This window comes from Bubalus kerabau, chromosome 18 (assembly GCF_029407905.1).
Source record: "Bubalus kerabau isolate K-KA32 ecotype Philippines breed swamp buffalo chromosome 18, PCC_UOA_SB_1v2, whole genome shotgun sequence".
In the NCBI taxonomy this organism is placed as follows: Eukaryota; Metazoa; Chordata; class Mammalia; order Artiodactyla; family Bovidae; genus Bubalus; species Bubalus kerabau.
Genome location: NC_073641.1, coordinates 35,533,270 through 35,550,830, shown reverse-complemented (window position 1 = coordinate 35,550,830; position 17,561 = coordinate 35,533,270). Strand labels below are relative to the sequence as shown.

The 17,561-nt window shown below is 38.7% G+C and overlaps 1 protein-coding gene across 3 annotated transcripts in view; it reads right to left on the bottom strand.

Moving 5' to 3' along the window:
* The window catches only part of TTC33 (tetratricopeptide repeat domain 33), a 31,619-nt gene that overhangs the window by 9,867 nt on the left and 4,191 nt on the right, over positions 1–17,561 (bottom strand). For all 3 annotated transcript variants that reach the window (XM_055555275.1, XM_055555277.1, XM_055555276.1), the window contains exons 3-4: positions 2,684–2,765; positions 886–1,017 (exon numbers count right to left, since the gene is read on the bottom strand). In XM_055555275.1, coding sequence (XP_055411250.1) covers positions 886–1,017; positions 2,684–2,765 — 214 coding nt within the window. The remainder of the gene's footprint in view (positions 1–885; positions 1,018–2,683; positions 2,766–17,561) is intronic.

The following is a 17,561-nucleotide window of genomic DNA, read 5'->3' as shown; positions in this document are numbered from 1 at the left end:
CAGAAAAATCTAAGTTATCCACAACTTACTAAAACTATTACTAGTAATGTTAAAACTCAAGATTTACCAAGAATTTTAGAAGTAACTTCTTTGGGATTTTTTGCTTGTTTTGTTTTCAACTATAAAAGTCTAATAAAAGTATGAAAAATTTTAATTTACTTGATGACACAGAGGAAATCTGGCACCACTATATTAGATTTGCAAACACCTGTTAGGAAATTAGCTGTTAGGTATATGTAGTTCAGTCAAAACAAAAATGAAAAGAAGACAATGCTCACAGCCAACTCTGACCTACTGAGCCTTTGCTACATACAAGGTATAGTCCAGATAAGGTGAGAAATTCATTAAGTACCAGTTTATAGTAAACTTTACACAATGAATACTTCAATTTCATAAGCTTCTACCCTTTTCCATTTCTCTGCTCACCAATCTTAGCAACTTTTCAGTCTAAAGTATTTATCACCATTATTCTTCCGTATTCTACTTTCTTCCTTCTTCAACACAATCTTTTAGTGGTTTTGTCTCCATAGTGCTACTGATATCACTTTATAATGGGAGTAAACTGATGCAATGAACTAATCTAAAAGTTATTTTATATTTAAATAAGGTTTACCAAATGCCAACATTTATTGTTATTTTTTTTTAAATTCCCATGATGCCAAATACCTGAAAAATATTCTGATCCTGATATATTGTAATTGACGTTTGTAATGGAAAAAAGATGATCAGTAATAAGCGAGCAGTGTTTATGGGTTAATACCTTTAAAAGGTTATTTGCTATTTACCTTTTGTGTAGATCTGATAAATGACTATTTATTTTTGGTTCAACGGATGAAAAACATGTCAAAATAAAATGTCATCACTGTAATAATCTGACTTCCTTACCAAGACTATCTCTCCTAATCCAAGTTGAGCACGCCCCAAAGTCTGCCAAGATTCCCATGAATGTGGATTTCTCTGGACAGCCATTTCTGCAGCATGAACTGCTGGGAACATTTCATGAAGAGACATTAGGACCTATGGCCAAAAAAGAAACCCATCAGTAACATTCATAAATTAGCAAACTAAAAACTAGCCAAAAAAAAATAGACAATCATATATAAACAACTCTCCATTTTTGAAAATATATTTTTAGTCTGGAAAATATAACATTTTAGTGGTTTTAACCCCCTCCTCTGCTACTCAGGGTTAAAAGTTATATTCTTCCTATTCCTGAAATAATTATGAAAAATATATTCTCTTTGCAACTGTTGAACCCTACTGCATGCATACATGCTAAGCTGCTTCAGTTGTGTCCAACTCTCTGCAACCCTATGGACTATAGCCCACCAGGCTTCTCTGTCCATGAAATTCTCCAGGCAACAACACTGGAGAGGGTTGCCACTTCCTCCTCCAGGGGTTCTTTCCAACCCAGGGATCAAACCCATGTCTCTCATGTTTCCTGCATTCACAGGCAAGTTCTTTAACAATAGCGCCACCTGGAAAGCCCCAACTAAACCAGATAGCCATATTCTGGCCATGATGGCTCACAGCTATTTGAATTCCAACTCCCCTTCTATTTACTCAACTTACACTGTGTTTTTTAGGGAACCCCAGGTCCTTCTGTCAAACTAGGTAAATTTAAATTTTGGTTCAACCACCCATCTTGTCCTACGTGAACATCTTCCTGCTATAAAAATCATTTAAACACACCACCAGCCCGCCCACAATTAGGTTCTCCAAATCATACACACCAGAAAAATCAAGGCGTTTCAGGACCCTCTATTTCAATTTATGGGGAAGTGCTGGCTTTTATCTATAAAATTTTGACCATTTGCATTTCACAAGATTTACGACACTACCATTATCAAGTTCCAAATAAAACAACTCATTTCATACAGCTTGCCACAAACCCTACCTTTAATATATACATGTTTAAGATTAAAAATTAAAGGCTTATCCAAATGAAGGTCCTCATAGCATTTCATTCAGTAGAAAACAATTTGGGTTTTTCCTGGATAAATTAAAATCAGATCTGAAAAAGGATGTGCCCTATGTTTTGGATCATCATCTAAAAGACATGCTAGGTGGGCGCATCAGGCTGAATTGCAACTATTCCATGCCAGAAGTATGTTAGTGCTCTGTCTGAGATTTTAAAAGTCTCTTGAATAATCTAATAGAAGTACTCCAGAGGTTTTCTTTATGAACTTTCCCACAAAACATTAAAAATGTATTTATAAGTACAAATGTTATTTTTACACTATTAATAAACAGAGTCTATTCTGACCTTTTGCTATGGACCAGGCTGTTCTAAGAGAAATAACTTCATCCAGAGTCCAATTCATCCTCATTCTGAAGAGACTGAGTTACTGTTAAGTCCACTACAATTAATTTCCAAGGAAAGCTAACTAACACATTTCATCTATTTAAGAGATCACCAGTAACTTTTTAAAAGATACCCATCACTCATATCTTAAGCATAGTTAGGTTGAAATAAAAATCAGTTTCAATATTAAGGTAAACAAATTTCTAATTTGATGCATGAGGAAAGAGCCATAAATAATAAGGTGACATATGTTTTCCCCAAATAAACAAATTGTACTTAACAAAAGAAAATGGGAGGAAATATTCTTTTGGCTCATCACTGCTCACATCACAAACAGTGCAATTTCACAATCAAAGGGAAATTCTTCATAACCATTACCTGTGATTTCATCTCATACAGGGTAGCATCATTTGGGGTTAACTGTAGTGCTTCATCCCACTTCTGAATGGCCTCTCGGTATCTATAGTTGTTAAAGTTACATTAGTATTCTATTTTCAGTAAGTCTTTGAGAATACAAGACCAAATTTAAAAGTCAGAAAATAAGAAATAACTGTTTACCAAAAAATATCTCTATTCAATAATTGATAATGATGATGTTACACAAGCAGAAAAATTTAAGAGATGAAGGGAAAGGACAGCAAATAACAAAATATTTTTTTTAAAAAAGGACAGCAAAAGCAAAATATAAATTAAAAAAGACTGGAAATTTTCCCTGAAAATTTATTTTCTGGGCTAAGAAAGCACCACAGAATTTCTTTTTTCCTCCAATCTCAGTGTCTGCATATGTTGTCACTCATTTCAAATGGATTACAAAGGACTTCTCTCAAGAATTTATAATTCAGTTGCAACCCCCGACCCTACTGCAGCAATCTAGCTGACAGAGATGACAATTTAGATGCTGCCAGGTCATTCTGTAAACATTCTTCAGTATTTAGTTTCTCTGTCTATAAGCTCCATGAGTCCAGGGATCATATTTTATTTATCACTATCAATATACGGTAAGTTTATAAGACGTGGGCCATATGAATGAAAACCAGTACGGAGACAGTGATTTCCACCATCATCTTTTCACTGATGTTCTCCCAGTCATGACTCTCTTCTGAGTCAACATCTCCACCTAGATTCCCTATAGACACCTCAGACTCAATATGCCCCAAACTGATCTTAGCATACTCCACACTAAATCTGCAGAAGCGTATGTATATACATATATCCTTATGGCTGATTTACACTGTTGTACAGCAGAAGCCAATACAATACTGTAAAACAATTATCCTCCAATTTTATAAATCTGCAGAAATACAGCAGCACTTTCTTTTTTAAATAAAATTAAGCAAAGATTAAGTCCTACACATTATCCAAAGCAGTCATCCTCACAGCATTCTTCCCAAGCAGTTAACTCATGTATACTTTAATATTTCTAGGAGGACAAAGTTCAAATTACCAGAATATTCTTCATTATAACAAGCTGAAACTTTCTGTACCTTTCCATCAATGCTACTCATCCTCTCTTCTAGAGCTAAACAGAAAATATATAATCCACCAGTTTTGATGGTGGATGGTGGGTGATCTAGGGAGGTTTTGGAGGAGAAAAAAATGCATGCACACGCGCACACACACACACTGGTCCCTGCCTCAGATCAATGAGACATTTCTGGAGTAGGGCCCAAGCATCTGTATTTTTAAAAAGTTCCCTAGGTTATACTAGTAAAAACCAGGGTTGTGAACCACTGATAATCTCTCTCTTGGTATATTAAGCCCTATCACGTGCTGCCTTCTCAATCACTTCCAGCTACCCTTCATTTCCTCTGCGTATTCTTGCACATAATTTCCTACCTACTACGTGAACATCCAGGCCAATCGTAACAACCAAAAATGTGGGCTGACCTGCACACTGATTTAAGCAGGGAGCAGAAAACTAAAGACAGAATTAGGTAGAAAATACAAAGTTAAATAACATTAAAAAAGTAAAAACATTTTCACCATGCTATAGCATCCCTTTACTAGTCAATAATACAAATGGCAATACCATTTCCAAGGTCTCATGCCAGTGTGGCAAATCCTAGACTACATCTGCCACATAGCCAACTCCATGCCTGGCAGCAGGCGCGAGGGTGGACAGGGTGGCAAGGAACTTTAGAAAGTCTGCCTTAACTGCCATATGGGTTGTATCAATGGCTACTATTACTTCGTAGCAGCAGTCTACATACAAGGATAAGCTGAAGATTCACCCCACAATGGCTAGCAGTCTTTGTTTCTAGGCAAACCACATCTGAATATGCAGAAATGATGATCAGAACTACTATTAATATCTTCTATACTTACAGGGTCCCCTGTTGAGCTCTGAGAAGATATCTGTTTGAAGACTGTTTAACTCTGGGAGGAAGACCACTCGATTTTAGGAACTACTAATGATTTGAAGACAGACCATTGTTCACCTCGTTTTATGATGCGCCTCCAGTGCTCTGCTCCCCTGCCTCTGCCTGAGTATTTTCTCTGTAAGGCACGTCACAGCCTTCTTGGACTTAACACAAACACTACAAAGCTCCTCTGCACTACACTTGGGGGCCTTTTAAAACAGCAAAACCACCAAGAAAAAGCAAAAAATGTGGAAAACATAATACAAAAGAGACCACAGAGAGGATGCTTGTTTTCACTGTGAGAGCTAAAACACAAAGGCAGAAGGAGTCTTTTGACTCAGCTGAGAACTCAGCTGGGAAAGCACCTGGAAACTGATTTGGGGCTTACAAATATATTTAAAATGAGTAAGTGAGCTCACAAATACAGAATCCATGAATGAAGACTGTATTTAAGAAGCAATGTTACAGCATTTTGTCAATGTCAAATAAAATGTCACTAAATACAAATGGTAATTACTTTTCACTAAAATTATGGTAGATTTCTATCATACAATTTTATGTGCTCATGCGGAAATACCAAAACAAATATAAAAGCTACTCCTATACAGCTCTGCGCTTCATGTGTTTAGTCATGTCTGACTCTTTGCAGCCCCATGGACTACGGCCCTCCAGGCTCCTCTGCCCACAGAATTTTCCAGGCAAGAATACTGGAGTGGGGTGCCATTTCCTTCTCCAGGGGATCTTCCCAACCCAGGGATCAAACCCGCATCTCTTGTGAGTCTTGCATTGACAGGCGGATTCTTTACCACTAGTGCCACCTGGGAAGTCCCTCCTATACAGGCACATTTTAGTACATCAGTAGCTAATGCAGGATTTATCACTTTATTTCCTTTTAAAACTCTATTATCAAAAACATTAAAGTTTTCACCTTGTTTTATATTGTGTTCCTAATATTTAGAATCATTGTTTTCCCAAAGTGCTTAATGATAGAAGTAACTTTTCCAGCTTAGTTTATCAGAAGTGGCTTACCACTGTTAAGTATATAATTTTTGAAATTAGAGTTTGCTTCCTTGATTTTGGGAGAGCTTTTACAGAGAAATTATAAAAATGTTAAAAGTAGCTTTAGACTGATTTGACTGAAACGTGTGTGATTTCCAATGCTGGTAGATCAGATTTCAAGTTTTAGATAATGCTCAATACACTAAATTAAGCCAAAACAAAAAAATTCTATAAATTATTTTGAGTTTTCCTGTCTAGAATTTAGAATAACAATCTGAAGAAATCAAGGAAAAAATAATGTATAGTTCCATATAATGAGCACTCATAGTAAGGAACCTAACTTCCCAAAACTTCAGGAAGGCTCAGAGAGAAAGAAAAAAAAGGAGTAAAAACAATGGAAGAGAAAAAGTATACTTCCTAACTACATATTCTCTCAAGACAGTCATACTGAAGGAGAGGGGATCTGGAACAGGAAGAAGTACTGAAATGATGCTCAGACTACAGTATATACTGTATAGAGATACAATATAAATATACTTTAAAAAGAAATGTTGAGGGACCTTCCCTGGTGGTCCAGTGGTTAAGAATCCACCCACCAAGGCAGGCGACACAGATTTGAAAATCCCTGGTCTAGGAAGATCCACAAGCCGCAGAGAACTAAACCCACGCACCACAGCTATTGGGCCTGTGCTCTAGAGCCTCGTGTTCTGAAGCGAGCTGCAGTTTCTCAGCCCACGCACCCTGGAGTCTATGCTCTGCACGGAGAGAAGCCCCCGCAATGCAAAGCACACCACAACTCAAGAATCGCCTCTACTCACTGCAACTAGAGAAAGGCCGCTTGCAGCAACAAAGACCTAGCACGGTCAAAAATAAATAACATAAAGTAAAATTAAATTAAGCTAAAAATAAATTAAAAAAAATTTTTTTAATAATTAGAAACGCTGGGTTGGCCAAAAAGTTCCTTCCTTTTTTCCCATAAAATCTCATGGGAAAACCCAAATGAACTTTTTGGCCAATCCAATACTAAACGGCTCTGAATTTTAGTCACCATTCTTTATTGAAACTATGTGGACAAGGATTAGGTCATAAAGTCTACTTTCAGTAATAATTTAAACTATCTACTTACACAAAAGAAGAAACAGGTCTTTAAAAGTTTCTAATTTATTAGAGATAAGAACTAACAATTTATAAAGGATCAATTCACTCTGGAAACAGGAAGGAGCTCTGAAATTACTTAGAGGTGCAAACACATTGAATAAAGATCATTTTCAAAAGCATATAAAAACAATAATGCCAACTTCTATTAGTAAAGGACATTTCTTAGTTATTGTATTGAACGCAGTCGCTCTATTCTACCCATTGTAACACTAGATGATGAGAATTTTCTGAAAAACTTCTAAAAAGTCATGATTTTAATATCAGGTTCTTCCTTTAATATCAGTGTTTTACTTCAGATATAAAAATCACTTAAAATATTTTACTATCTCTATTACTCCATTCATTTAGCTTACACATACATGTCACAAAGTAAAATTCACTGGCAATTAATTCCAGTACAATTTGGATCCAATAAAAACATTCACAAATAAATGGGCTGGACTATAGTAAGTTTCTATACTTAAATGATGGAGAGGGCAATGGCAACCCACTCCAGTACTCTTGCCTGGAAAATCCCATGGGTGGAGGAGCCTGGTAGGCTGCAGTTCACGGCGTCGCTAAGAGTTGGACCCGACTGAGCGACTTCACTTTCACTTTTCACTTTCATGCATTGGAGAAGGAAATGGCAACCCACTCCAGTGTTCTTGCCTGGAGAATCCCAGGGACGGGGAAGCCTGGTGGGCTGCCGTCTCTGGGGTCACACAGAGTCAGACACGACTGAAGCGACTTAGCAGCAGCAGCATACTTAAATGATAAACATGATAAAATCATAATAAAGACAACAATAAACAGTAATTCTCTTCACCTGGATGAACTCAATCACTTGTCTTCTTGCTTTCTTGGAGAAGCCTTCTGCTGAATACTGGCTCACGGTGTCTTTGTAAAACTATTTGACGGGTGCTTCCCTGATGGCTCAGTAGTAAAGAATCCGTCTACCAAAGCAGGAGACAAGAATTCGATCCCTGATCCGGAGACCCCACATGCCTTGGGGCATTTAAGCCTGTGCGCCACAACTGTCAAGACTGTTCTCCAGAACCTGCCTGTGATCCGCAATAAGAGAAGCCACCTCAGTGAGAAGTCCATGCACAGCGACTAGAGTAGCCTCTGCTTGAAGCAACTAGAGAAAAGCTCATCCAGCCAAAAATAAATAAATAACTTAAAAAAAAAAACCTATTTGAAACTTTACATTTATTTCCGTGTTTATTTAAACTAAAAGCTCTATGTAGACAGTGTAATAGGTATTTTGCTCACCAAAGTATATGCAGCTGTATCAACTATAGGATGAACTGGAACTCTATGGAAGGGGTCTGACCAGAAAATATCAGCCACTGCCTGATTCAAAACTGTAAATGGCGTAATTAGAAACGTAGTCTTAAGAGTCCTAATGACCAAAAACAAAATGGGTCCTAATGAATTTCAGTGCCATGTCTGATTCTTCACAACCTCGTGGACTGTGGCCTGCCAGGCTCCTCTGTCCCTGGGATTCTCCAGGCAAGAACACTGGAGTGGGCTGCCATTTCCTTCTCCAATGCATGCATGCATCCTAAGCCACTTCAGTTGTGTCCAACTCTGTGCGACTCTATGGAGAGCAGCCCACCAGGCTCCTCTGTCCACAGGATTCTCTAGGCAAGAATACTGGAGTAGGTTGCCATTTCCTTCTCCTCCTTGGTGCTATTATACACTAAATATTAATCATACTGACATTATCTCTAAAAGCATTAACTACAACACCCCAAAAAAGTGGCATGAGTGATTGATTATAAGCTTTTCTCTAACATTTCCAAATGTTATTATAGACACAATATGAAAAACTTTGGAAGTATGCTATGTTCTATCATCTTTCTCTTGAAAGTTAAATTATTCCTTCTTAATAATTCTTATACTCATAATTTTCTAATTTATAGTATAGTAGTAAATTCCACAGGATTTAACTGTAGCAAGTTGATCTCTCCCAGTCTTAGCCTATCTGTCCAATCTTTTTTCTCCTACTCACCACCACACCTCTGCTTCCCTCAGCTGTGTCTTTTTTCTTTTTTTTTTTTTACTTTTTGGCCATGCCGTGTGGCATCTTCCCAGACCAGGGATCAAACCCACACCCGCTGCAGTGGAAGTGCAAAGTCTTAACCACTGGACCACCAGAGAAGTTCCTAAGCTGCATCTCTGCCTCGTCTCTACCCACATGTCTACCCTTAGTGTACAAATGTGCACATTACGGTTCCCATTCCTCCCCCTCCTCACCTAGTCAAAGGCTCTCTGTCCTCTGAGACCAAGTAAAAATCCTCTTTTCTCATGAAAACCATGAGTACCATTTAATTGGCCACAAAGTCACACTTCTAAGGACTTTATGTTTTACTAAACACTTTCCATATAATTACTTAACACACCATTATTTTCATAGAAAGTTAATTCACTTAATACTCACCAAGTTCTATAAGACTGGCATTATTTGTTCTCATTTTACTGAGACCATTGACCAGAGAGTAGTTACAGAAGTAGTCCAAAAACACATGAGAAACCAGGACTTGAAGCACACTCTTAGAACTACATGACCAATGCTTTCTCCGATGACCCCAATGTTGTTTTCATTTAATTTTTCTCTAATTCTTCCATGTATTTTTCTCTTCTCTTTACTAATGAATTCAAGGACCAAAGGCTGGGTTTGCTTATATTCTCTACAACACCCAGAACATGGCTGGGCACAGAAAAGGTGCTAACATCACTGATTCTGCCTAACTAATTTGTCCTTTCCTTCTCCAAGAGAAGTCTTGGAAAGCAGCAGAGAGAAGCATGGAAGATAGCAAGAAGGGACAGGAGCTAGCATGCTTCCAAAACATTTAAAAAAAAAAAGGAAAGAAGTAAAAAAAAAATTCTACCCTAAGACAAAAGTAGCAGACACCTTAATTCTTTTTTGTTTCATCTCACCATTCCAGGTACAGAAATTACAAGAAATTCCCAAGACCAGGTGAATGGAAATATGGGTAGAAAGAATCAAGAGATTAGAAGTAGGGGTATCTTAAGACTCTGGGAAGAGCCATTGTGGCTTTGGGGAAGGGTCTGGAGGCCAAGGTCAGCGTAGTAATGGTCCATACAGTGAATATTTCGGGCTTGGTGAGCCACAGTCTCTGACACAACTACTCAGTCTGCTGTAGCACAAAATCAGTCACAGGCAATACACAAAGAAAAGTACCTGCTTGTGTCCCAGTACGTTTATTTATAAAAGCAGACTTTGGTGTGCCAACCCCTACTCTAGTTGGCCCGTGCATGCCAAGTCATTTCAGTCATGTCCAACTCTTTGCAACCCTATGGACTGCAGCCTGACAGGCTCCTCTGTCCATTGGATTCTCTCGGCAAGAATACCGGAGAGGGCTGCCATGTCTTCCCTCGAGGGGATCTTCCCAACCCAGGGGAAAAAACCCGTGTCTCTTATGTCTCCTGCACTGGCAGGTGGGTTCTTTCCCATGAGCGCCACCTGGAAAGCCCCAACTTGATCCAACCACTGATAAACTTTGTCACGTGTCCTTTTTACTTTCAGTCCTAGTTTCTTCCTAACTCAAGCAAGGGCAGTCATCACCCCATGGAGGGCATTTATGGAGGACTTTTTGGTTGTCACTAAGACTTGGAGACACTAGTGGCAAGAGGATCAAGGATTAGCAGCCTGCAAAGCAAAGGGCAATCATGCACAAGAGACTCTCCTGCCCAAAATGCCAACAGCATTATTCCTAAAAAGTCAGGATGGCTCTTCCCATCCACCCCCACAAAGCTGCTTATGCACTAAAGTTTAAGTCCTCCCAAAGTACAAAATAAACCAAGAAGTTTAAGATGATACTGATCATCACTAGTTCTGTTTTCTCCTTTCATTAAGGCAGGCACGCAAACATGCCCACACGTACAAAAACGCACACATGCAAACAAAGGCATGCAGATTTGAGGCAGAAAGAAAAATGTCCTCTTCCCCAGCTGCATTGCTTTGATTTGGAAAACAGCCACTCCTGTCAGCAGAGGCACCGCTAAATGAAATGTGCACTGTTGCTAAAGGCACACATAGGTTTAAAGGAACAACTGCTTTCCACTGGCTGAAGAGAGCCAAGAACTGGTGGGCATTCACTTCCCTACCATCAGCTTGTGGAATTCCCTCCCCTACCTCATTTCTCATTTCTCCTTTTGCTTTTTCTCATTTCTCCCCTTCTCTTGGCCTATGAATAAAAGGTGGTACCACCAAGCTCCTCCATTTTTGGATCACAGGAAACTTGGCACCTAATAAATCAATGGTCACTCATAAACTCTACAGCATATCTCTTAATTCAACTTTGGTTTGGAACAGATTGAACAGACATGGCCCTACTGCAGCTGCTGGATAGGAAGCATTAAAAGATAAAAACTTGCTTTAAAGTCACTATGGTTAATAAGTGTCCAAAGTCTGATTCAGCCAGTTTAAAGACAACCTTAACAGTATGCCACTGAACTAGCACAAAGAAGGAAGCAGAGTGAATAGTTCCAGGGACTGCCCAAGGGCTGGGTAAGATACGACCTGACACTGAGGTATAGGAACAGCTGGTGACCAAGCCAAGCAAATCAGCACACTTATTACCAGATAGAAATGTCACAGGGTTTAGCTACTTTGCTCCCAATTAGATTTGTAATTTGCTATAGCATCAAGTTTAATGAGCTATATAGTTACCAGCTTATTCATTTAGTAAGCATTTACTGAGCACCAGAGCAGAAAACTACTGGGCCAGGTAGTATTCTACATACTGAGGATGCAGCATTCAACAAAATATAAAAGGACCTACCATTCTTCTCGAATTTACATTCTAGAATGTATGTGTGTGGGAAGTCGGCACAAAAAGACAACAAATATAAATTAAAACATGGTTAAGTACCATGATGACAGACACACGGAGGGCTATGACAGGGGTGAGGAAAAGTCTCTCTGGGAAGGCATCTGAGCTGAGAGCTCAGTGACAGAAAGCGGCCAGCCAATGGAAAATCTGGAGAGGTTCATTCCAGACAAAGGAAAAGGCCAAGCGAGGCTTAAACACCCTATTTTTTTTTTTTTTTTTTTTTTTTGAGGCAAGAAAAGAAAACCAGCATGGCTGGTAAGAGGAGGAGGAAAGAAGGGAACTGACAGGTAAGAGAAGTAGTCTGAAGCCATGGTTATGGAACTAGTAGGCCATGGTTATGAGTGTAGATTTTCTTGTGTGAGGGATGGGGAATCCACAGTTTCCAAGCAATACAGTCATGAATCGCTTTGCATTTTGAAAACATCAGTTGGGCCCAGTGGAGGAAAATTAACTGTAAGGGTGTAAGAGTGAGCACAGGGAGGCCTGTTAGGAGACTACCAGAGTAATTTAGGTAAGATGACAATAAATTAGACTAGGATGACAGCAATGAAGATAGAAGGGGGGATAAAAGTGACTCAGAATACATGAAGAAGTGAAATCGTCTCAACGTGGGCCAGATAAGAGCAGTGAAAAAAGAAAGGAATCCAGGATGATATGTTAGCCTGATGATATGAAGCCTAAGCTTACAGGCTAACTCTTTGTGACAGATAGGATCCAAGGAAAGACTGAGGAAAAAAGAGAAAAGTGAGGCAGTTTGGGAGAATAAACACAAGGCATATGTTAAGCTGACAACAGCTTCAAAAACAAACACAGATGATTGTTAACCTTGGAGAACTTCTTCAGACACAGTGTGAAACCTCTTTGTACTGGAAACAGTCCAGTGGGGAATGGAGGAAAAAGAATTTATTTGCAGTCTCCCTCCCATATCCTGCCTCCCATTGATCAAAGTCAGTCCCACAAGGCTTTAACCCATTCACGCTTCTGGGTATGTCACCCAGTCCCTCTGAAGCACCCATAAGGTCCAACCTAGCCAGCATCAAGGTGTGATGGTCTTTGCATTATCAGCACCATACATGGCGGCTCTCTAGTCTGTTCTGACAGCAGCGTCTGCCGGGACCTTATGGTAATAAGAATAGCTGTAATAACCTATTATGAAAAATAATCTGAAAAAATATATATATGTAACTGAATCACTTTGCTGTATACCTAAAACTGACACAATACTGTAAATCAACTACACATCAATTTTAAAAAAACTATAAAAAAAAAAAAGAATATCATGAGCTTTCTCAAGGGCAGGGATCTGAGGGTGAGGGGGGCTGATTAGTTCTGGAATGGCACATCAACCAGCAGAGATGACTTCACGCTTCCAGTTTGTTTGTTGTAGTTGCTAAGTCGTGCTCAACTCTGTGACCCCATGGATGATAGCCCATCAGGCTCCTCTGTCCACATAATTTTTCCGGCAAGCGTACTGGAGTGGGTTTTCATTTCCTCCTCCATGGGACCTTCCCCACCCAGGGATCGAACCCACATCTCCTACATTGCAGGTGAGTTCTTTACCGTCAAAAATTGTGAATCACTATATTGTATACCTATAACTTATATAATATTATACATCAACTATAGTTAAATTTTAAAAAGGGTAAAAAAGAGAGAGAGAAGAACAGATGATATCAAAACAAAAGGAGGGGAGACTTCCCTGGTAGTCTAGTGGCTAAGACTCCATGCTCCCAATGCAGGGCGCCTGAGTTCAATCCCTAGTCAGGGAACTAAGATCCCATATGCCATAACTAAGACCTGGCGAAGCCAAAAATTCATTAAATAGATTAAAAAAATAAAAAACCTTTTTAAAAAATGAGGGTGGTTTTAGGAACAAGATTCCTGATAAGGCAAAAAGGGATGAGATAGGCCTTTGATAAAAGCAGGGGCACTTCATTACAACACAGTGAAAGTTAAGTGGCCTGGATGCAGACACATTCAGACTGGAAGACATGGGGTGAGAAAATAAAAGGCATTCTACACTGACTGCATCTATTCTCTTCTACAGAATAAGAGGCAAGATCACTATCATTAAATACATCCAGGCTGGCACTCAACAGAATGCATTTCACACAGCCAGGTCACCCTCAAGTTCACTTTGGTAGTATGCTTTTCTAGACAAGGAACAAAATTCATGGCAAATTATAAATTATTCCAGCTTTCCAAATATACACACTAATACAAGGAAAAATGGGACCATTTAGCTACACAATTAAATATCACCATCTAGTGGCTGAAACCTTAAAAGCCAGTGTATAAAAGTTTGAACCCATACTGTGATTCTTAAAAAAGTATGCATGGCCTGTGCATGCGTGTGGCCTGTGCAAGTGTGTGCGTGCTAAGTCATGCCCGACTTCTGTAGCCCGCCAGGCTCCTCTGTCCATGGAATTTTCCAGGCAAGAATACCGGAGTAGTTTTAAAAAAAAAAAAAAGAATACTGGGTGGATTGCCATTTCCTCCTCCAGGGGATCTTCCTGACCCAAGGACTGACTCCACATCTCCTGCATTGCAGGCAGATTCTTCACTGCTGAACCACCTTGGAAGTCTACGGTATGTCCTGGTTAGTATTAATTCGAGAAAAAGATGCTTGAACAAAATAATTGATAAAAAAAAATTTAATACTTCATGAAATGTATCAATCACATATAAAATCTTACATTATCTAAAGTATATTCACCAGTGCGTACTAGGTGCTATGTAGCATGCTAAGTGTTTATACATGGACTTGCTCTTTAATCCCCCAATAGTTAATGAGATAAATGTCATCTTCATTTTACATATAAGGAAACTATAAATTGACACTTAAAGGATTAAGAATCTGCCCAAAATTTTTACAGTAAAAATGATAAAGCTAGCATCTGAATGGAATTAAAATGACTTCAAAATCCACACTCAAAACCACCAGACTTACTATACTGTCTCTGTAAGGCATCAGGGGCTTCCCAGGTGGCACAGTGGTAAAGAATCTGCCTGCCAGTGCAGGAGATGCAAGAGACACAGGTTCAATTCCTGAGTTGGAAAGATCCCCTGGAGTAGGAAATGGCAACCCACTCCAGTATTCTTGTCTGGAAAATTCCATAGACAGAGGGGTCGCAAAGACTGAGGGACTGAGCACACCCAACCATAAGGCACTAACATTATTTAGGGCTTCAGTAGAAAAGTAAACCAGTTTTCTGTTAGACAGAATCATGAAGACTACAAGGTCGAACTTCAAAATTTAAAAGCTATTCTGCTGCAAACCACATTTTCCTGAGAGTAGTTAATAGTTTGTTACTAATGAAGTAAACTGGACAGGGTAGAGTCTGTGATGCTCAAGAACTGTGCCTCCTTTGGAGGAAGAATGACATTAACACACTTGGATCATACATATTCAATGTACTCAGACAATTCCCTAAGTGCTAAATAAAACGAAATGAGAAAACCTGCAGGGTAAAAAAAATCTCAAGGAGGCAAAACAATGTATCCCAGGAAATTGAAGGAGCTCCCTCCTTTCCATCAACCTTCCCTCCCTCCTTCTCTAGCAATGCCTCCAGCGGCACCCCTACTTCTCTACACTCTTAGGATTATTACTCATTCCAAGTTCAAAGCTGTTTCATATTTTGTTACTTAATCCTTACCATCATAGCTTTTGGGGAAAGGAATTGGACTCAGAAAAGAACAATAATTCTCAAGTGTCATATTCTCAGGCAGGAGGAAGACAGGAAAATTCTATTCCCAAAGGCCCTCTGTGGTTGGAATATGAAATAAAATATGTTCTCAGAATGGTGTTCCAATCTGGAGTTTAAAAATATATATTCCTATAGGTACAAGGTAATATATGGTAGTTAATCCACAAAAACCTATTTAGCCACAATATACCATAACACAACAGCCTTACAAATATTCAGTAAATATCTACTGACTGGCCTTGTAAATGACACAAATTGTTCTAAGAGCTAAAGGTAGGGTACAAAAGTCTCTTTAGACAAAGTCCCTACATTCCTGGAGCTTACATTTCTATAGAAGGCAAAGAAATATAAAGCACTAAATAAGTGAAAAATGTAACTTCAAAAAGGGAGAAATACTAAAAGAAAATTTAAAAAGCTGATGTGATTGTGGTTTTTCTTACTTTAAGTCATAAAATTACTTCTCACCACTGTTAACAAAATACAATGAAAAGGGTCTTATTGTTGCATACAGAGAGATCACAACCTAGTTTTCTCTCTTCAGGAGTGTGTACTGCAAACTTTTTTGTATTTCTTTGCTCCAGCAATACCAACTTGGTAGAATTTTCCTAAACAGGTAAAACAATTTCATGACTCTTTCTACTTCCATGTTCTGTTCCCACTTTGCTGAAATACTTCCCACCACTATTGGTTTGGCAAATACTACTCCTTCTTTGAAACCCAACTGAAGATTGAATTTATCTGTCAGAACTTCCTTGATATACACAGGTAGAATTGGTGGTTGTGATTTCCTGTGATTCTAAAATATTTTCTATGGACCTGTCTTACTGCACACACTACTCTAATTATTTGTATTCTTGTGCAGAAGGCAATGGCACCCCACTCCAGTACTCTTGCCTGGAAAATCCCACAGACGGAGCAGCCTGGTGGGCTGCAGTCCATGGGGTCACTAAGAGTCGGACACGACTGAGCGACTTCACTTTTACTTTTCACTTTCATCCATTGGAGAAGGAAATGGCAACCCAGTCCAGTGTTCTTGCCTGGAGAATCCCAGGGATGGGGGAACCTGGTGGGCTGCCGTCTATGGGGTCGCACAGAGTCGGACACGATTGAAGCAACTTAGCAGCAGCAGCAGCAGCAGCATCTTATCAAAAGCTGAGCTCCTTAAAATTTATTAATATATCTTACCTCTCTTTGAATGTTTTTTAAAAGAAGGATGAATGGATGAAAATGGCTATTTGATGTTAGATTTTAATGATGACGTTACACATTTCTTAAAACTGAACACATTTTAAAGAAATTAGTACATCAATAAATGTCTAACACTATTCCTACACCTTGGTACATCAACAAGCCTTACAGCACTTGAAATAACTGCCACCCTAACAACTAATTCACTTTCTGATCTCTTACCTTTGTAAAGATCAATTTAATGATTTTCTCTGAAACACAGATTTAGAAATATAAGTCATGAGTAAAGAAGTTTTTCGATCTTTTGTAAGGTTTATTCAATTAGCATGCTTTCACCTAATCACAAAATAGACATTTAAAATTCTTTCTTTAAAAAAAAGCTGATGTGATGGAAAACAAGGAAGTACAGGATGCTGTGTAGTCAGGGAGTGGTTTGCTGAGAAGAGGACTGATGAGCAGAGATCTGAAGGACAAGACGATAAACATCAGAACACAGGAACTAACAGGTTTTCAGATAAGAGTCATGAGACAAAGGTGCATCAAGAACTGTCTTCAAAAACACACTGAAGGACACTGTGGCTTAAAATGTACCGAAAATCATAGTGATTTAAGATAAAGTTGACAGGGAAAGGATTGAGTTCTAGTCTTTACTATTCTTCCTTATATTATTTCCTACTCCTCATATTACTTTCAATCATGTTGAATATTCTCTTAGATATTTTTAAACCATTATTTCTATTTTTTTGGCTTAGAGTAGCCAGATGACTCACAGAACTCAGATTCCTTTAATTCTGTTTAGTGATCCTTCAAAGCTGTGTATACAGTAATCCAAAAACATATGCTAAAGAGCTAAAATACTTAATTATCTCACAGTATTCTCCATTCAAAATAAAGCATCCTATCCAGCTAATTTCAGTGAAATGACTCAATGTTTTGACATGCAAGAAAAAATAAAAGCTATTTGTTTATCCACAAAGTTGATATCTCTCATTTACCACAGGAA